The sequence below is a fragment of the Amphibalanus amphitrite genome, unplaced genomic scaffold (genome assembly GCF_019059575.1).
Source record: "Amphibalanus amphitrite isolate SeventyFive unplaced genomic scaffold, NRLGWU_Aamphi_draft 001776F_arrow, whole genome shotgun sequence".
Taxonomy (NCBI): domain Eukaryota; kingdom Metazoa; phylum Arthropoda; class Thecostraca; order Balanomorpha; family Balanidae; genus Amphibalanus; species Amphibalanus amphitrite.
In genome coordinates this window covers 18,642-40,021 of record NW_024883269.1, presented here as the reverse complement: position 1 = coordinate 40,021, position 21,380 = coordinate 18,642, and the positions used below count along the sequence as shown (strand labels likewise).

Here is a 21,380-nt window from a genome sequence, read left to right as displayed (position 1 = left end):
TTTTTGTTAAGACTAGTGGTAAAGTTACGCTGTCGTCTCCAGTTGTCCCAGTGATGGTCTGTCTTGTGTCTCTGAGCCAATCTGAATAGTCTGTCTCTTTTCCTCATTTCTCTCCGAAGTGTCCCAGTAACCCATGGTTTATCATGTGGTCTGATCTTAATTGTTTTAATTGGTATGGTTTCAGCAGCTGCGTCCAATAATGTCTGGGTGAAGTTAGCTGTCGCCTCGTCTATGTCTCTGTCGAGGATTAAATCCCAGTCTGTGTCAATGAGGAGATGTGAAAGTTTGTCTGTGTCCATGTTAGTATAGTTCCAGATGTGTTTGTATGTAGTTTTTGGGGATGCGAGTGTCAAGTCAAGGGTAGCGAAAGTGGGAAAGTGATCGATTTGTGAAAATGAAGGGAGAACTCCGCTGTCTTTTACTAGACTAGTGTTAGATGTTATAATGAGGTCCCTTAGGTTAGCAGTAGTTTGCGTGATACGGGTAGGTTGGTCAATGAGTTGAATGAGGTTAAGTGAGTCAATGGTGTCTTTTAAATGAGTCTCAAATGCAGTGATGTTGCTATGTGTTATAGAGTTTGTGTCACTCAGATAGTTATTCCCTGCATTAAAGTCTCCCAGGATGAATATGGATGATGGATTGTAAGCTTGTGCAAGGGAAACACTTTCAGTTAAGTTGTCTATGAAGTCGGATAGGAGGCTACTTGTTAAATTAGGTGGTAGATAGAGGCAGCATATGAGTAGTACGTCAGTCTGTGTCTTAACAAGTGACCAGATCCACTCAGTTCCGTCGAGTTCTAAGTCGGGCAGTCGCTTTGTAGCTAGGGTTGATCTAAAGTAGGCAGCAACTCCACCACCGTGTCTAGTCCTATGTCTTGTCATTGGGATGTGGTAATTATCAAGAGTGTATAGGTTGGGGTGCACTTGTTCGTCTAGTTTTGTCTCAGTCAGCAATAATATGTCGATACTGTTATGAGTGGTGAAAAGAGCTAGTTCGTCTAGTCGTCCAGGTGAAGTGATGCTGTTAATGTTGACATGTGATATTGTGATTGGCTTGTGTTCTGATGGTCCTGGGTTTGTTTCCAAACCACTTATGAGCAAACATGCTTGAATGTCAGGAAAGAGAAAATGAAAAAGTTTAGAAAATACTATACATGCTAGTGGTGAATGGTGATATGTACAAGTGTTGCGTAAGTGTTTTGTGAGAAGATGTTTGTGTAATGGTGGAGGATGTGAGTGGTTTGTGTAATGGTGTTTAGGCGATGGTGAGAGGTAGGGATGAAGGATGTGGTTTGGAAAGGATAATACACCAGCCACTGTGGCACAGCTTACCTCAAAATAACTATGGTGAAAGCCAAGGCGAGAAGATTCAATTTGGAGATAGAAAGATGAAGAACCAGTGGCGGGCTCCTGGCAGCTTCTGGAGGCTGTGGGCATATAGACAAGAACGTCAGGGTCGTGCGAGTGACAGGGTGGCTGAGATCAAGGTGGGAACGAAAGATACATCAACAGAAGTGATATGCAGTAACATATTAGTGATATAGCAAAGAAACATCTAATCATATTTAACCAAATAACTCCAAGGGAACACAAATTATAATAGATGTGCTATGGCTTAAAGGGACCCTCCCACCTTAACATTAGTTTTGAGTTGAGATAGCCAAGTTTGCGGCCAGGCTCAGAAACCACCATTTATCCTGGTCGCAACCCCCGCAGCTTTATGGTGTTCAAGAAATTTCTTCCCTTTACTTGCAGGGTGGGACCAGCGTGGTCCCTATCTCTTAACCATTACGGGAATCTGATGACGTCATCAGGCTTTCGAACGTCCGTCATTAAGTTTGACTAAAACGTTTTGTAGCACGCGGTGGTATACGCTGCTTTGCGCGCAACAAATGCCGCACTTTTAAATAAAGTCGCTAGGAACAGCGGAGATCCCAAAAAGTAAACAAAAGTAAAAGTCTAATATATTGAAAAGCGGTGAATATTTTTCGATGAAATTTGGTAGATATTCGTTTTTGCTCTTTCTGAACCGAGCGACATCACTTTCATGCCAATTCATTAACTTTTTTGAAGGTGGGAGGGTCCCTTTAATGGCAGGCGATAATGAACAACGATAATGGACAATGAGCAGTGATCATGACATGGTAGGTAGCAAAACAAACTGCGGGTTGTCTGAACACCAGCAAAGAAGGCACTGGACCAGCTAAGCCTGAATTCAGCGTGGGTAGCCAGGGCAAATCTAGTTAACACAGCATGTCTGGTTTTCTATGTGACCCTGAACTTCAGCTGTCTCCCCTGGCCCCCATCCATCTACAAACTGGATCGTCCAACTGAGCATTGGCATTGTCCAGGTAGATACGGATACATTTGATTCAAGGAACACACAAGCTACAGTAGAAGATGTGCATACAGATTGATGGCAGACAATGATGAACAATGACAGTGAACAATGAGCGATGAACATGACATGATAACAAAACAAACTGCAGGTTGTCCGAATGACTGAACAACAACTAAGAACACACTGACACTGGACCAGGAACCTACCCATTGTTCTGTGTAGGAAGTTAGGTTGAGTCTAATAAACAAAACAAGTATTGTTTCTATGCAACCCTGTACTTCTGCTTCCTTAGCCTTCTATCCAACTACACACTGAATCATCTAGGAATGTTGTCTAGCAGATCATGATACTGATACAAACCAAAACTCCATAGTGATAGTTTATCATCTTTGAATACTGATCATGCTGGAATGAGTGGTGCTGGTGCAATATCCTCTCCTCCAAGTCCACTGTTTATCAATATAAACACTAACTTGAACTCAATGTTGATATCCTGAATCAATATTCAACTCAATCCAAATCGAGACCGTATCAAAACAAAACAAGGTCAAAGCACTGCACAGACTTGGCCGGAATGCAGTGCGTCACGAACGTAGCACCTGCGCAAGATCTGTCATTGTTCACAATATGGAAGCTGGTTCAACGAAAGGAAACAGGCTACCATATGGTAGTTTACCTTCGTGTGTTGTACTTCCCTTCACTGGTGGGTATCGGGTTGGGTACCGGGCGCCGGCGGCGCTGCAGCCGCGGCTGCGAACGACTGCGACTCTCGATCCTGCGACGGTGCCGCCGTATCTGTCTGGCGTCCGGCTGTCTCCGTGCGTTCCACGATCCGACGAAGATCCTCTTCGGACTTGATCTTCTGTGTTGCAGCGGTGGGAGCCGTCTTGATCTTCATAACGCAGTCGTCGCTCCAGGCTGCCCAGATCTTGCCTTCTCTGCGTAACTGGCGAGCCGCGTACATAACCTTCTGGTTGCGTCTGGTGAGATTTTCGGTCACGTATGCGTTCGTGGTCGCGTTCTGCGGCAGACAAGATTGTCTGGGCGGGAGCGCCGTCCTGAGCTTCTTGCGAGCACGCCAGACTTCATCCCTTTTCGTGTAGGACACGAACTTGACAATCAGCGATCGGGCGCGAGCGGAGCCGTCCTGTGCGGTCTGCGGCTTGCCGATCCTGTGAGCCCGGTCTATGTCGCTGGGCTGGAGCTGGACTCCCAGCGTCCGGCCGAGATCGATCGCCAGACGCACCGGCTTCTCGTTAGCCGTCTCCGTCACGCCGTTAAAGTTCAGGCAGTTGCGACGCGAGTACTGCTCGATGTCGTCAATCGCGTCAGCTTGAGCTTCAATGATTTTCTTCTGCTCATTGACTTGCTCCTTGAGCTGCTTGATCTCCTTGTCGCGAGACTCGAGCTCTTCTTTGAAGATGTCACGCAGAGATTTGCGTATCTCGTTGTCACTGAAGCAAGCCATCAAGGCACGCTTCAGAGCTTCCTCCGTGACTGGCGATGAATCAGGCATTTTAATTCACTCAGACTCAGTCAACAAAATCACTTCCCCGTCACTCGCACGACCCCTATCACCACAGAGCGTTCACAATGTCCGCCCCGAAACGGGCTGGCAGGCTGCCAAGCGCGACACGGCTGGGTCGGGGTCGGCCGCAGGCGGGCGAGCGGAGCGAGGGGCGCGAGCTGTAACCCGGCCGGCGGTCAAGGCCAAAGTGACCTGACCTAAGCTAATTTCGACTCAAAATGACCTCGAATGACACAGACGACATCAATTTCGAAATCTCTGGCCTAAATGGACCATAAAACACGTGTCACGTGACCGACACATGATATAATATTTCCGTGACCTGTGATGACCTGACCCTGACCTGAAAATCAAAGTACAAGTTTGGTACCATCAAGGTATCTAGAACATCTGTTCACGAGTGTGTACACCAAAAATGAGCCTGATCTGACTTGTAAGACGGCGGCCAGAGCCCAAAATCTGAAAAAGCCGAAATGCTAATAATTTTTACTTTGACCTGACCTGTGACGTCATCGGTGACCTCGAGGTCAATGAAATTAGGTTTCGTTCGACAGTTTTTCTGGGGCTATCAGACGCCGTTTGAATTTTGACGATCGGCCCAGTAGTTTTGGAGTTAGGAGGGGGGGCTATGGAGAGCCCCCCCCCCCCCAGTAGGGCGTGTTAGACGCAGACCCCAGTGGGGCGCGGGTTAACCCTCGCCAGTCGCCCTGGCAGGGGGGGGGGTTGATGCGACCCCTCCCCTAAGGTTTTTTGAAGATATCGTAAAAACGGCGGCAAAATTAACACAGCCTATGAGGCAACCTTTTTACATATGACCTGAAAATTTCAGTTCCTGGTAACCTTGGGTCAGGTCACCAGGTCAGAAAAACCGGTACAAGGTCATGGACAAATTTCAATTTTCTTGATGCACCTGTCCTACTCACGGTTTTGGACTGATTTCTTTCAAACTTTCAGGATGTGCTAAGTTCATCCTGAAGTTCTGCTATTCATTCATTCTGCTATGTTCATATTTTAAGTTAAGTTCACCGAGTTGTATAACATAAGTTTTTTTTGTGTCACTGACCTGAGGTCAGTCTGAGGTTATTAGGTTGTAATGTTAAGCCTATGGGAAAATATTCAATTTGGAAAATAAAACAAAAAAGTATATCATTCGACGCGCCTTGACGTGCTGAGTTCACTGATGCTTTTCTTTTTGCTCTATCTTAATTAGATCAAAGGTTATAAGCGAAAAACTTTTGACCTGTTTTTAGCGAAATTTTTACAATTATACTCCCCAACCCCCCCCCCCCCCCCCTAAATATTGACCTAGTGCAACCAAATTAGCACAGGGGTGAGAACTCAAGGGCACCTACCTACCAAATTTGGTGTTTCTAGGTGTCATAAGAACCAATCGCGAGGGGGGGGGGGGTCGCATCGACCCCCCCCCCCCCTGCCAGGCCATGTTATGAAAAATGCCCTGCCAGAGCGACTCAGCAACCGGTGGACCGATTGATATACGGCCTTTTTTGTTGGGTGGCCCCATCCCTTCTACCCCGTAATTGACTATCCTTGATGCTTCTAGGTAACCATCGTGGCACGTGCCACGTGAAAAGTCGAGGGCGTTCAAGCTGTTTTTGCTGAATCAGGGCTTTTGAGAGGCCCATCCCATATCTCGGCCACCGCTTGGGTGATTGACTTGCGTTAAAGGTAGTGTGCCAGCTTTCCTGGACCGTATGGAGTTAATGGCCCAGATAAGGAGAACCGGATTTTTAGAACTTATCCATACCTTCAAAACTCATGGAAACGTCTTAAATTCTTCAAATTTGAGTACCCCAGTGCGAAATTCGCCCCGACGGGTTGTCGGTCGTACCCCAACCACATTTCACACCACTATGAACAATAAATGCACACACTGAAATCGCTATTACCGATATGCTCATCCAATCAAGTTTCGATAAACCCGTTCATCATCATCTCCTGCGGTTTCGAACACGCCTGTTAGGTGGTGCGGTAGACCGCGCCCAAAGCCAGGGCCCCGGTAACGCGAGTTAGCCGAGTCGGGGCAGCGTGCGCTGACCCAAGCCGGGGCCGCGCGTCCTCCCGGTGTCATGTGATAGCCCGGGGCTGCCCGCGGGGATGCGGTAGACCGCGCCCAAAGCTGCGGCCCCGGCTTGGGTCAGCGCACGCTGCCCCGACTCGGCTACCTCACGTTACCGGGGCCCTGGCTTTGGGCGTGGCTTCTGCTCATACTTTGTGGTGCGGTGGTGGTGCGTCGGGCCGCGCGCTCTGACTTCGGCCAAGAAAAATGCGTCAGCTGATCATTGTCATTTCTGCCACTTGCGTGTGGAAGAATGGGGTCATAACTTAAGAGACGGCTTTTTCATATCAATTATTTTACATAAAATCATATTTCAAACCTTAAATAATGTTCGACAGCCAAATAAAAGAAACAATACCAATACAGGCTTACAGTTTAAGGCTCGACATTGTGTTGTCTACGATTAGACAGCTGATAACTCATTCCCGTACGTCGTAACTCTATAATGACCTTTGCTTATTGTCACATGTGCGCCGCATTCGCGGTTGTTGCCGACGCCTGTTTGCAGGTCAGCCCACTACAGTTGTTATACATATCGAAAAACCGATAAACTTTTAGGCGAAAAAGGCACTATTCCAGGCCCATTTTTGATTTTCTTTGCGATATTAATTAAAAACAGAAGCTTCTTATCCTAGGAAAAATAAAATGGGAAATCTTTCAAAGGTGGCACACTACCTTTTTGTAGGGTAGTTGCATCCTTCTTCCAAGCATCGGATACTCTTGATGCGTGTGAGTCACCCCACCCCCTGCACGCTCAAAATAAAAAAGAAGAGATTGTTTCCATTACAATGACTGCAATTAATGGGGCAATTTCGCCGAAACTTGGCATATAGGTGGGCAGTGGGCACCCACCAGGCAGTGCATTCCTATGTATTACGGTTAGAGTGCTACTTGCACGTGCGCTTGTGCAGGGGTCGCTTCCAGATCTTTAGAACGGCTGGTTCGATTGCGCTCAAATTTGGTACGCAGCTAGGGATCAGTTGGAAGGGTGCCATGCAAAAGTCAATTTGGACCCGGTTGGCACGTGCGCACGTGCAGGGTGTCGCTTCCAGATCTCGGAGACGGCTTGACCAATTGCCCCGAAATTTGGCACGCAGATAGTGACCAGTTTATGGGGTGCTGTACAAGAGCCCGTTTGAAGTACCCTCTCGCCCTTCCGCACGTGCAGGGCTCACTATCTCGCTCGCTCGTTCTTCGCCCTAAAGTCGTTTTACTGGCTTGTACCTCAGAAAGACCGGAGAGTTGCGACGATGTATTTCCCCTTATAGTTGAGTAGAAAAGTGGGTCTAGACCAAAAGCAGATAGCAAAGATTGTAGGAACATCAGGTCCTGTCAGTTCAATAGTTCAATTGTTCGAATCTGCCTCAGACGCTACAGTACTGGACCTCAGGCACTGCAGTAGTTGGTCTCAGGCCGTGCAGTACTGGGCGTCAGCCGTGTTCGACTGAATCCAAGTCAGCGCCTCAGTGACGCGGGCGAACACGTCGGGGCTGTTGGCCAAGGCACACGGCCGGCCGAACGAGACGACGCCGATCAGACGGAACCGGCCGGAGACCTCGGTCACCAGCGGGCCGCCGCTGTCGCCCATGCAGACCGACCTGCCTCCCTCTGGGTAGCCTCCGGCGCAGATCATGTTGCTCTTGAGCGTGGTGCCCCAGTTGCCCTGGCAGCGGCTCTGGCTCCAGACGGGCAGCTGAACATGCTGTAGCGTGGTGGCCTGAGGTTCTTCGGCGCCCACACGGCCGTAGCCGCTGGCGATGGCCGTGACGTCGGCGTACGTCTGGCCGGCCTCGGCCAGGCAGACGGCCGAGATGGTGTTGCTGAAGGTGATCTCGCGGTCCAACTTCAGCAGCGAGAAGTCCCAGCCGCTGCCCGTAGCGCTCGTGTACTGCGGGTGTTCGATGATCTGGACGACCGAGTAGCGCTGCTCGCCGGTGTCGGTAGTGCCAATGCGCAGGTCGCCCAGCATCACCTGGATCTCGCTTGGGCTGCTGCCGTCGGTGCAGTGGGCCGCCGTCAGCACGTAGCGGTTGTTGATGACGCTGCCGCCGCACCAGGAGCGGGTGTTGCCGGTGCTGACGATGCCGGCCTGCCACGGGAACTGGCCAGCGGTGGCGTCTGTGCCGCCCACCACGCGGGTCTGACGGACGCCGCACTGGCAGTCGGTGCTGGGGCTCGGGGTCGTCTGAGTGCCAGGCTCCGGCACCACGATGTAACAGTAGAAGCCCTTGTCAGTCACCGAGTAGTCTGTGTGGAAGTCGATGGTCAGCAACGTGCTCTTGATGGAAGGCACCGTTCTAGTGCCACAAAACTTCTGGCCGTTGATGGACAGATAGTCCCAATCGCAGCTTGGGTGATACTCGAGTTGGAACGGGTTACAGGTGATGCTGATCTCCTGGCCAGCACTGCCTCGCAGCCTCAGACCGACGTCAATATTGTTTGTGTAGTTGTTCGGATAGTTTGTTGAAATCCAGGAATAATAGTTGGGGTTGAGGGTGATGTCATGCACAGCACGAGTGAAGCCGTTTGACGTTTCGAACATAGGCAGCGGCTCGGCGCTATCGGACATCACCTCATTTCCATTGTACGGTACACCGGTGGCAGCATTGTCATCGAAGTCAACCGGCTTGGGTTCCTTCCTCGCTGGCTTGGCTTGTGGCTTGGCCAGCGCGGCGGCGACCAGCAGGCAGCAGCAGGCGATCTGCAGACGGAGCATGGTGCCGAGTGCTGGGAGCTGAGGTGCCGAGGTACCGGCGGCGCGGGCTCTTATACCCGTCCTTTGGTGCGCAAGTGTGCTCAACTGCGTCGCACTTTGCCGTGGGGTGTGACGGCTTCCTCCATTTTCAGTGACTGGGCTCTCTGGCTACGTGATCTCTGACCTCCCTGTCGACACCGGTGCACGGCTGTGGGCTGTTTGTCAACGCTGCCCTGCCGCCGCCTGGCCCATGCCGCTCCCATTGCGTCACGTGCACTGCCCTTAAACTACCATGGTTGTCCAGATGATGAAGGGTCAGGTGCTACTCTCGCGGTCTGATGCGCCCGGGACGCTTTCCTAACGGTCGCTGACACACTTATTTTAATTTCGTTTAATTGCATTTGTTAATTTGTGATGGGGGATGGAGTGCGCAATGTTCCAAACTTCCAGAAAATCTGCGAAGGAGAGTTTGATTCATCATCAACTCCTCATTGGCTCAGGACATTGAATGCCCTTTGCCGACTATTCGCAATAACTCGGAAACTGACTCTGCGATCGCCTTGAAACTTTCTATAACTATTTGTTAGTTATTTCCGCCACATCACGCCATGTCCAAACGAAAATTTTACAAAACTCCTGTATCCATCAAAACCGTTTTGTGAAGGAAGGAAATTCCCATTGTTACGGGTTAGTTGAGATAAAAATGGTGTAATCACAATTTTCTTCATTAGTACGAAAAATGGAGCGATAAAAACTCAAATTGGATATGCGCAAGAATCATAAGTTGAACCACCACACCAGTTCAATCCTCCACGTAGGGGCTTCTCTCAGCGGCAGATCTCCGGCTGAGACGTCTTGAGGATTTCTTTCTTTTGATGTGAGCCGACGTTGACCCTGCTGCCTGCTTCAGTCTGCACGGTCTGGCAGATCAGTTTCCTGGCGGGACGTAGGAGGACACCAAGCTTTGTCCGGATTGTGGCAGACCGCTCGCGCCCGTCTGGGGCGCGCTGGAAGGAGGGGGCCCGGCCTTTGAGCCACACGTTTCTTGGATGTCTGTCACGATTACGATGCTCCCTTCCTGCACTTCTCCTACCGCTATTTGGAACGAGTGGCGAGACGAGGCAGGTACTCGTGCGTCCAACGTCTCCAGAAATGGTCCTATACTTTTCACTCTACAGGTACACTCTAAAGAGCTCCGCCGGCGTCTTTTAACCCGCGCGGGGCTGGGGGGTAAATTTTACCCCCCCTCGCGAATTTTTGCAATATCTCAAAAACGGCGGCGCGCAGCGCCGCCAAACTTTCAGTACCTTTTCTTACATCAATTTGACACGTTCCCTGAAAATTTGAGCGAAATCCGTCGGAAATTTTTTGAGAAATTGACGTTTTAGTGACGTCATGTTCGCCATTTTCGCCTTAAAAACGGCAAAATTTCAAACGCCGCTAACATCTTCATTTTTAAAGGAATCAAGACGTAACAAAAAAAGGTTATACGTAATTCTACTTTGTCTATCAAATGGCTATCTCGGTTTTTTGAAAATTTTGGATTTTGGCCCAAATTTTTTTCAAAAAACTGACTTTTTTGGGAAAATAATTGTAAAATCCGAAATTTTGAGTGTATCGAAAAAACCGGAATATATGTCAGAGAAGTGGTCTATGTGCACCTACATACCAATTTTTAGAAGAATCGGTTCAAAAATGTGGGAGTTATTCAAGATTTTATGACGTCACGACGCACAAAAATTTTGAAAAATGATTTTTTTGGAAGTTCTAGACCTTGTACGGAAACAAAAATAGCACCATTCGATTCGCCGTGAAAAACTGCATCAGATAGACACCTTTTTAGGCCTTAACAACCAACTTTGAAATTTGACCTCACTTGACCTGACCTTGACCTGACCTCGACCTGAAATTCATCCAGAGGTGGTCCATATCACTTATTGAGTGTGCCTATTGAATTCTATGAGTAAAATGACCCATAAAACATGTGTCGCACATGCCCTTTTCTATATTTTGTTTTTTTGGTGACCTGACCTGACCTGACCTTGACTTTGACCTCTGAATGATATTGTATGCAACGAATATTGTCTTGGTAGCCTAAGAACACGTTTTGGGCAATCAGTCTCAGTCAATGACTCCATTCTTCGGCAACTACGGTGCAAGGCCGATACTGTAGAAACTTGCAATTTGTACCCTTGACCTGACCTTGACCTTGACCTCAAAATTTAAATTAAGTACATGTTTGTAGTTGTTCGTGATGAGATCTTTCGATTGGCGTTTGATTTTTCCAAATCGGACCATTAGTTCGGGAGATAACAGGGGGGGGGGTAAAATTTAACCCCCCCCCCAGCCCCGCGCGTTCGGCTGGAGACCCCAGCCCCGCGCGGGTTAAGAGAAGATGAAGGCTCAACTCCACCACTCTACTGACCAGCTGAGGCCCCACTGATTAGGAGGTGGTGCGGAGTGAGTGGGTCGTCATCGGCTGAATCCAGCGGCGCATCGGTGATAGGTGTGGAGTTCGTAATACACTTTACCTCTGCCAGAAATGTCACCAGCTCTTCCCAACTCGGCGACTGCTCCTTCAGTAGACTGTCGGGGGTTTCTTTCGCGATCCCGATGCTGCTCCCCAAGACGCCGCCAGCAGGGGGATTCCGTGGCGTATTGAGCTTCCACTAGTCACCCCGGGGCGCCAGTTTTCGATATATCCTGTCGTGATCGATGAGGCTCACCTGCTGTCCGAGTACCTTGCCGGCAGTACCTTGCAACAACGCCGGTTTCGTTGCAGTGAGCGGTTGCCGTCCCGTTTAGGTTCCACAGCTATCTAGTGCGAGGCGTTACCGGCCGCCCGTTCAGCGCCCGTGGGAAGGACCGGGGCGGTCCCACTGACCTTACCCGACTGTTTCCCGGCACGCTCGTGGGAGGGCGGACCAGGGGCTCGGTCCAGACGTATCAGAGGTATTTTAGTTCGTAATTAAACAAGGATCTAAAGACCGTTTACCAATCGGTCTAGTGGACACCCAGAACAAAGACTGAAAAAGCGTCATGTGGCCGGGTCGGGCTGCTGCTGATGGATTTCTCTTGTTAAGCCACAGATAAACTCGCTCACTCTCTCGTTAATGAGCTGAACAAACAATTCCCGGTTAGCTGGCGATACGCGGGTCACACGCCGTGATGTGTTCTGGGCGCGAACTCGCTGCCACCGAGTGAGGAGACTTAACCCGCGCACCGACGGGGGTCTGCGCCAACTTAGTACCGACGGGGGGGGGGGGGCGGATGACCGCCCCCCCCCCTGAGATCTCGAGAACGAAGCAAGATAGCGACAAGCCGTAAACGGCATCGGATACGCACGGACAAGGTCTACAATTTTTACTAAGGTCATTTTCAGGTCAGGTCAAAGATGACGTCACAGGGGTCGAAAAAGTCAAAATGGCGGCGCTAGATATGGAGAGGGTTTTTCTCGAATAACTTTCGAAGTAGTCAAGATAGGAACAAACTAAGGGCATCATCGTGATCCTCTCGTCAATCCGCATCGAATGATATATATGTTGACCTCGAAAGGTCAAGGTCAAAGGTTGACCTCAGGTCACGTGACCTCGAGGTCATCATGTATATCATTCGATGCGTCTTGACGAGCTGAACACAATGAGACCATCCGCGCGGCTGTATCTTGTTCCTGTAAGGAGTTATTGGCAAAAAACCTTTGGTGACCTTTGATGACGTCACATGACCTTACAGCTGCCCAACAGCAAAACAGACCTCAAGGTAGTGAAGGTTGATCGTATGTGAAGTCATGTATGGTATATGGGGCCATTCCGACCCGTTTTAGTGGTAAAAACAGGGAGTTGATTTTTCCCCCATTGACTTATAATGGGGAGGTCGCGAATTTGACCTGACCTTAGGTCACCGACATCAAAATTCCGAGATATACAAATTGTAGCTACTAATGACCTAATAACATCCTGCGACTTTCAAAGGCCTCCGACATCTACTGTAGCTCTGGCACGGTGACAAAGTTGCAAAAAAGTGACTTGAGGTTGGGTCATTCAAAGTGACCTGGTGACCTGACCTTAAAAGTTAGGAGGTTCAAACTTGCACACCATGTGTAAAATTGATGAGAGAATAGTCATACCAAATTTCGCGGCGCTACGCGCCGCGGTTTTAACGCTATCCGCGAAAAACCTCAGGGGGGGGGGGGGGGGCGGATATCCGCCCCCCCCGTCGGTGCGCGGGTTAAGGTCCAGACTGTTTAGATGCTCTAAAATTGCTGGGTGGCGAAACTATTTCACATAATGCAACGTGCTGATCGCCATACAACGTGCTTATTGCGAGGGAGTGCGAGGCGAGTCTTATTACGGAAAACCCTCAGTATGGCTGCCCGACCCGGCCCGACCCGGCCTGTAAAGCTTTTGACAGGCTTATTACTCAGCAAACGCTGGACCGATTGATACACTACGTTTTTTGTTGGGTGGCCCCATCCCTTCTACCCCGTAATAGACTGTTATTGATGCTATTAGGTGACCATCGTGGCACGTGCCACGTGAAAAGTCGAGGGCGTTCAAGCTGTTTTTGCTGAATCAGCGCTTTTGAGAGACCCATCCCATATCTCGGCCACCGCTTGGGTGATTGACTTACGTTAATTTTTGTAGGGTAGTTGCATCCTTCTTCCAAGCACCGGATACTCTTGATGCATGTGGGTCACCCCCCGCCCCCCTGCACGTTCAAAATACAAAAAGAAGAGATTGTTTCCATTACAATGACTGTAATTACTGGGGCAATTTCGGCGAAACTTGGCATATAGGTGGGCACCCACCAGGCAATGCATTCCTATGTATTACGGTTAGGGTGCTACTGCACGTGCGCTTGTGCAGGGGTCGCTTCCAGATCTTTAGAACGGCTGGTTCGATTGCGCTCAAATTTGGTACGCGGCTAGGGATCAGTTGGAAGGGTGCCATGCAAAAGTCAATTTGGACCCGGTTGGCACGTGCGCACGTGCAGGGTGTCGCTTCCAGATCTCGGAGACGGCTTGACCAATTGCCTCGAAATTTGGCACACAGATAGTGACCAGTTTATAGGGTGCCGTGCAAGAGCCCGTTTGAAGTACCCTTTCGCCCTTCCGCACGTGCAGGGCTCACTATCTCGCTCGCTCGTTCTTCGCCCTAAAGTCGTTTTACTGGCTTGTACCTCAGAAAGACCGGAGATTTGCGACGATGTATTTCCCCTTATAGTTGAGTAGAAAAAGTGGGTCTAGACCAAAAGCAGATAGCAAAGATTGTAGGAACATCAGGTCTTGTCAGTTCAATAGTGCAATTGTTCGAATCTGCCTCAGACGCTACAGTACTGGGCCTCAGGCACTGCAGTAGTTGGTCTCAGGCCGTGCAGTACTGGGCGTCAGCCGTGTTCGACTGAATCCAAGTCAGCGCCTCGGTGACGCGGGCGAACACGTCGGGGCTGTTGGCCAAGGCACACGGCCGGCCGAACGAGACGACGCCGATCAGACGGAACCGGCCGGAGACCTCGGTCACCAGCGGGCCGCCGCTGTCGCCCATGCAGACCGACCTGCCTCCCTCTGGGTAGCCTCCGGCGCAGATCATGTTGCTCTTGAGCGTGGTGCCCCAGTTGCCCTGGCAGCGGCTCTGGCTCCAGACGGGCAGCTGAACATGCTGTAGCGTGGTAGCCTGAGGTTCTTCGGCGCCTACACGGCCGTAGCCGCTGGCGATGGCCGTGACGTCGGCGTACGTCTGGCCGGCCTCGGCCAGGCAGACGGGCGAGATGGTGCTGCTGAAGGTGATCTCGCGGTCCAACTTCAGCAGCGAGAAGTCCCAGCCGCTGCCCGAGGCGCTCGTGTACTGCGGGTGTTCGATGATCTGGACGACCGAGTAGCGCTGCTCGCCGGCGTCGGTAGTGCCAATTCGCAGGTCGCCCAGCATCACCTGGATCTGGCTGGCGTCTTTGCCGTCGGTGCAGTGGGCCGCCGTCAGCACGTAGCGGTTGTTGATGACGCTGCCGCCGCACCAGGAGCGGGTGTTGCCGGTGCTGACGATGCCGGCCTGCCACGGGAACTGGCCGGCGGTGGCGTCTGTGCCGCCCACCACGCGGGTCTGACGGACGCCGCACTGGCAGTCGGTGCTGGGGCTCGGGGTCGTCTGAGTGCCAGGCTCCGGCACCACGATGCGACAGTAGAAGCCCTTGTCAGTCACCGAGTAGTCTGTGTGGAAGTCGATGGTCAGCAGCGTGCCTTTGATGGAAGGCACCGTTCTAGTGCCACAAAACTTCTGGCCGTTGATGGACAGATAGTCCCAGTCACAGCTTGGGTGGTACTCGAGTTTGAACGGGTCACAGCTGATGCTGATCTCCTGGCCATCACTGCCTCGCAGCCTCAGACCGACGTCAATATTGTTTGTGTAGTTGTTCGGATAGTTTTCTGAAATCCAGTAGTAATGGTTGGGGTTGAGGGTGATGTCATGCACAGCACGAGTGAAGCCGTTTGACGTTTCGAACATAGGCAGCGGCTCGGCGCTATCGGACATCACATCATTTCCATTGTACGGTACACCGGTAGCAGCGTTGTCATCGAAGTCAACCGGCTTGGGTTCCTTCCTCGCTGGCTTGGCTTGTGGCTTGGCCAGCGCGGCGGCGGCCAGCAGGCAGCAGCAGGCGATCTGCAGACGGAGCATGGTGCCGAGTGCTGGGAGCTGAGGTGCCGAGGTACCGGCGGCGCGGGCTCTTATACCCGTCCTTTGGTGCGCAGGTGTGCTCAAGTACGTCAGCGCCTTGCCGCGGCGCGTGGCGATGCCTTCCGTCTTCAGTGACTGGGCCCTTTGGCCATGTGACCTATGACCCCATCCCTAACCCTTCCTGCACCGCTGTGGGCCATTTGTCAACCCCGCCTTGGTGTCATCTGACACAGGTCGCCCCACCCGCTCCACCGCCGTGCCATGTGCGCCGCCCACGGCCTTCGGGTGACTTTCCATATGATAAAGGGCCAGATGTTGCTGTCGCGCTTTGATGCGCTTAGAACTCCAGTTCCCCCCAACGGTCGTTGACATACTTTGTTTTTGTGATGGGGAGGAACATCCCACAAAGTCTCAGGCAAGGGACAGTTCGAGTCATTATCACTCCAGCATTAACTAAGGGGCAGGGCTTCAACGCCCCCTGCCGACTATTTTTGATTATTCAAAACTGCTTCTGTGATGGCATTGAAACTTCTTTAACCTGCGCACCGACGGGGTTCCGCGCCAACTTACAACCGACGGGGGGGGGGGCGGACACCTGCCCTCCCCCCTGAGATCTCGAGAACGAAGCAAGATAGCGACACGCGGTAAACGACATAGAGTACACACGGACAAAGTCTACGATTTTTACTCAGGTCGTTTTCAGGTCAGGTCAACGATGACGTCACAGGGGTCAAAAAAGTCAAAATAGAGGCGCTAGATATAACCAGTTTTTCCGTGCCAAGATCTACTGTATCACATCATAAAAAATTAAAATATTCGCGCGTGCGGGACAAAAATGAGATAAGAATATTTTATGATCCTCCATTTAATGACACCCGGACCCGACACCCGGATCACGATGGTGCTATTAGTTTGTTCCTAGCTGGGATACTTCAGAAGTTTATTCTACGATGTGGACAAATGAAGAGAGGTCGTTTTCCGTAGAGGCCTACATTTTGACAAAATCTCTGGACGAAACCCGACGCCAACGAAACCTGCAGCAAGTCAGGCTATCAATAATTAGGTACGCAGCGCGGTGGAGCTCATGTTGAGCATCTCCTCTAATGAGCTACTATGCTTCATGTGGCAACGAATATTGATGCAGTGTTTGGTATTTTAACTTTTGGCCATTTCCTTGTGTGCCCGATGGTACCAGTAAACTACCTCTTATACAGGGTGTCCCGAAATTGATGCGCGGTTGGTGCGGCATGTTATGTTGCCCCTCCCGAGTGCTGAACAACTGCAATTTTACCGGCTCTGGCACCACTGACATCTTGCTGGTCACACGATCACGTGAACCAAGCGGCTAACGCGACCGCGGCCGGATGTGGGCGCGGGAGCCCACTCTTGTCCAGACAGGCAACGTGGAGAAACTGCATATCACCAAAAGTGAAAAGGCACAAACTACCGATCCGCTACCGCGCGGTGGGGATGATCAAGGACGGTGTGACCCAGGTTCCGGATGCCAGAGAATTGGGCGTCAACTCTGCGACAATTAAACTTTGGATGGACCGCAAACGATCAGGAGAGACACTCAAGAACAGCACGGTTCGAGGGCGGAAGACTGCCTTGAGCCGAGTGGCGAAAATCGTGATTGCAAAGTCGACCTTTAAAAAGCACCATTCAACATCGCTGACAAGAAAACTGAATAAGATGCATGTCCCAGCATCCAAATCGACCCTCCACCAGTATTTGAAGACTATCTTGAAGCTGAAGCTGCTCAGCTTCAGGATGCAGACTTGGCCTACCGTGGTCCAGAAGTGCAGGCAGCTGGATTTCGCCAAGACCCACAAAAACTGGACCATTCAGGACTGGAGATGCGTCCTTTTCAGTGACAAGGTGTCTTTTGTGGTTTCTAAGCCCCTAACTGCCAGAACGATCGAAATGTGGGCCAACGGCAGCTCTGAGGAGTCCGCTGTCGAGACGGTGAAACGTCTGCTGAAGAATCTCATTTGGAGTATGATGAGCTACAGAGGCGCTCTGAGCTTCACGAGGTGCCTCGGGGACAGACCGTGACTGCTTATTACTATGTCAGCGAGATGCTGAAGAAGACTGATGCCACAAAGATGCTGAGGGAAAAGGTAAATGGTTCAAAAACCAGAGTCAAACTTTTGTCGGACATGTCCAGGGCCATTTTCCAGCAAGAAAGGGCTCCAGCTTATCACGCCAGGAAGACCCAGGACTGGTGCCGAGCGAGGCTCCCAGGCCTCTGGGAGAAGGGGACATGGTCTGGCAACAGTCTGGACCTGTCGCCGATCCAAATTATCTGGACGATCGTCAAAAAAGAGCTCAGCAAGCTTCCATGGGCTAGCTCAGAGAAGAGGCTGTTTCAGAAGATATAAACGGCATGGCGTTGTTTCAAAGGATAGACTCTTGACAACCTGAAACGTGACACGCTTGAGTGCAATAGGCCGTGTATGCAACTGAATGGGGACTAGGATAACATATAAGCCGTGAAATAAATTCGAGCACTTAATAAGTTATTGAGGATAAAACAACCGCGCATCAATTTCGGGACACCCTGTATGTGAAATATAAGAACAAATGATGAAAAACATCATGATCCTTCATTTAATGACGCAAGGTACAATTTTTACGGAGGTCAAAGATGACGTCACAGGGGACCCTATCATTCGATGTGCCTTGACGAGCTGAACACAATGAGCCATCCGCATGGCTGTATCTCGTTCCTGTAAGGAGTTATTAGCAAAAAAAACCTTGGGTGACCTTTGATGACGTCGTATGACCTTACAGTTGCCCAAGAGCAAAAAAGGCCTCGAGGTAGTCAAGGTTGCTCGTATATGAAGTCATTCATGGTATATTAGGCCATTCCGACGTGATTTAGTGTAAAAATAAGATAGTTGATTTCCCCCATTGGGTAATGGGGTGGTCAGGTATTGACCTGACCCGAGGTCATCGATATCGAAATCCCAAGATATACAAATTGTAGCTACCAATGACCTTATAACATCCTGCAAGTTTCAAAGGACTGCGTCATCTACTGTAGCTCTGACACGGTGACAAAGTTGCAAAAAGTGATTTGAGGATGGGTCATTCAAAGTGACCTGGTGAGTGGTGACCTGACCTTAAAAGGTGGTTCAAACTTGCACACAATGTGTGAAATTGACGGGGGAATAATCATGTCAAATTTCGTGCCGCTACGCGCCGTGGTTTTTCCGCTATTTACGAACAACCTCAGGGGGCGGATATCCGCCCCCCCCCGTCGGGTGGGGCTGGAGGGCCCTGTTATCTCCCGAACTAATGGTCCGATTTGGAAAATTCAAACGCCAATCGAAAGATCTCATCACGAACAACTAAAAACATGTACTTAATTTAAAGTTTGAGGTCAAGGTCAAGGTCAGGTCAAGGGTACAAATTGCAAGTTTTTACAGTATCGGCCTTGCACCGTAGTTGCCGAAGAATGGACTGAGACTGATTGCCCAAAACGTGTTCTTAGGCTACCAAGACAATATTCGTTGCATACAATATCATTCAGAGGTCAAGGTCAAGGTCAGGTCAGGTCAGGTCACCAAAGACAAAATATAGAAAAGGGCATGTGCGACACATGTTTTATGGGTCATTTTATTCATATAATTCAATAGGCACATTCAATAGGTGATATGGACCACATCTGGATGAATTTCAGGTCGAGGTCAGGTCAAGGTCAGGTCAAGTGAGGTCAAATTTTGAAGTTGGTTGTTAAGGCCTAAAAAGGTGTCTATCTGATGCAGTTTTTCAGGGCGAAGCGAATGGTGCTATTTTTGTTTCCGTATAAGGTCTAGAACTTCCCAAAAAATCATTTTTCAAAAAAATTGTTTGTCGTGACTCACCGTGACGACATAAAATTTTGAATAACTCCCACATTTTTGAACCGATATTTCTAAAAATTGGTATGTAGGTGCACATGGACCACTTCTTTGACATATATTCCGGTTTATTTCGATACACGCAAAATTTTTGATTTATAATTATTTTCCCAAAAAAGTCAGTTTTTTTAGAAAAAAATTTGGGCCAAAATAAAAAATTTTTCAAAAAAAAACATGATAGCAATTTGATAGACAAAGTAGATTCACGTATAACCTTTTTTGTTACGTCTTGATTCCCTTAAAAATGAAGATGTTAGCGGCGTTTGAAATTTTGCCGTTTTTGAGGCGGAAATGGCGAACATGACGTCACTAAAACGTCATTTTCTCAAAAACAAAAAAATCCGAAGGATTTCGCTCAAATTTTCAGGGAACGTGTCAAATTGATGTAAGAAAAGGTACTGAAAGTTTGGCGGCGCTACGCGCCACCGTTTTTGAGATATAGCAAAAATTCGCGAGGGGGGGGGGGGGTAAAATTTACCCAGCCCCGCGCGGGTTAACTTTGTGTGATCGAGAGGTATAATTACGTCAAATGACATCACGCCATTTTCAACCAAAAACTGGTAAAAGTTTTATATTTTTTCAAAGCGTTTGGTGCAGAAAATTGAAAATTCCACATGTTAAAAAAAGGGCAATATATCACTACTGTTAACGCCAGACCCCTTGAGACCCTAATTTTTCGCGATTACTTTTAAATGCGTGAAGGAATTTCAACCAAGCTCAGGACATGGCCGTTTCAAGACAGGCCGAAACTTTTACAATTTAGATATTTTATCGCCATTTCAATATTTCAGGCACTTGTCATTGACTCGTAATGTTAAATTTCGAGCAAGATTTTCATCCGGTGTGTAGAGGCTATCACCAGTCAGTCTGTGATACGTTATGACGTCACAGCTAAGCCCCGCCTCTGTGGTCTTGGCCTGCGGCGGTTTCGGGCCGGCGCGCGGTCACTCTCGCTGTGGCGGGGAGCGGGGACGGTCGAACGGTGCCGAAAGCCGGCGGAGTTGTGCGTAGCGTCTTGGCTGACAGTGCCCAGAGAGCGACATGATGACTAAGGAGTCATAAATGCTCAATGCGCACTGCTTCTACAATGCTGATATGTTCGCTGATATATTTTTTTTATAAGCTGCATATGACGGGCAGATGGCATATAACTGACATAAGGTTAGGAAATATTCACCTGTATTTAAAGCCTATGGCGTTGCAGATAATGCGATAATGGGATGTCGGATGTCACCAAGTAGCTGCCGATTTGTCATTGACATTGTAGCAAGGGAAAGAAGGGATGGGCGGGCGGGTAAACACTCCTCTGCTTCGTTGCAGCTGACCCAGCACCGGGGTCCACCGTTGTTCGGCTGTTGTAGCAGAAGAGAGAATAATTCGCCGCTGGAGGAACTCGATAGTAAAGCTGCTAGAACAGGGAAGCTTGAGAGTCGTTGAAGGGATTCCGAGAGAGATCTTCAGAGAGAGAGATCCAGATAGTGATGAGATCCACCTGAGAAAGATGTAGGTATCCAGATCCACCTTGCATACAAATACATCTGATGGAAGATGCTTTAAAATTTAGAGGCTTGATGATTCTGTTCATTGTATAGACCATGATGCACGAGATGCTTCTTCACTGCTCGGATTAGGGATAGTGTTGAGATTCGCCTCCCACCGCCGTGCTCCAACACCAACAGGTCACCGGTGCTGGTGTATTGGTCTCACACGCCCTGCACCGCGCCGCTCCGTCGTCGGTCAGGGCCCACGCCTGACTGCCCGCCCGGCCGCCCGCTCCGCTGACCCGGGCTGGGTCGCTCGCCGGCCCGCCGCCAGGCGGCAGCACCGGACGGGGGCGGCGGCGGCGCGGCGGCCGGTCACCACGCGGATACATATTTATACGAAATCCCGACACTCCTCCCCCCTTATCAGGAGAGCGGCGCGGATTATGAAATAGAACGATAACAAACAAAATAACATTTACCAGCTAACACAAATGCACTTGCTTCTCGGGCAGTGCGCGATCGGCACCACCACGTCGCGCAACGTCACCAACGATGTCCCGATCACCGTCTCGCGCGCGGTCCTCGATTCGCTCCTCGTCCTCGTCCTCGATCCTCTGGGCATCTTCAGGCTTCAGCCAGCTGCAGCCACGCCGGCCAGCCCGCCTTCGCCGCGACTCGTG

The 21,380-nt window shown here is 50.1% G+C and overlaps 3 protein-coding genes across 3 annotated transcripts in view; all 3 read right to left on the bottom strand.

Annotated features, from left to right (window-relative positions):
• LOC122375105 (nuclear exosome regulator NRDE2-like) overlaps nt 1–13,455 on the bottom strand; it is a 36,647-nt gene extending 23,192 nt beyond the window's left edge. The window contains exon 1 of the mRNA XM_043354298.1: nt 13,270–13,455. The gene's annotated coding sequence lies outside the window, so the exon portion shown is untranslated. The remainder of the gene's footprint in view (nt 1–13,269) is intronic.
• LOC122375108 (chymotrypsinogen A-like) lies at nt 7,315–8,661 on the bottom strand. The gene has a single exon (XM_043354302.1). The coding sequence runs from the start codon at nt 8,659–8,661 to the stop codon at nt 7,354–7,356; it is 1,308 nt and encodes a 435-aa protein (XP_043210237.1). The 3' UTR covers nt 7,315–7,353.
• A 378-nt stretch (nt 13,456–13,833) lies between the features above and the next one.
• Nucleotides 13,834–15,319, bottom strand: LOC122375107 (coagulation factor IX-like). Its single transcript, XM_043354300.1, has one exon. The coding sequence runs from the start codon at nt 15,309–15,311 to the stop codon at nt 14,004–14,006; it is 1,308 nt and encodes a 435-aa protein (XP_043210235.1). The 5' UTR covers nt 15,312–15,319; the 3' UTR covers nt 13,834–14,003.
• Between the last annotated feature and the right edge of the window lie 6,061 nt (nt 15,320–21,380).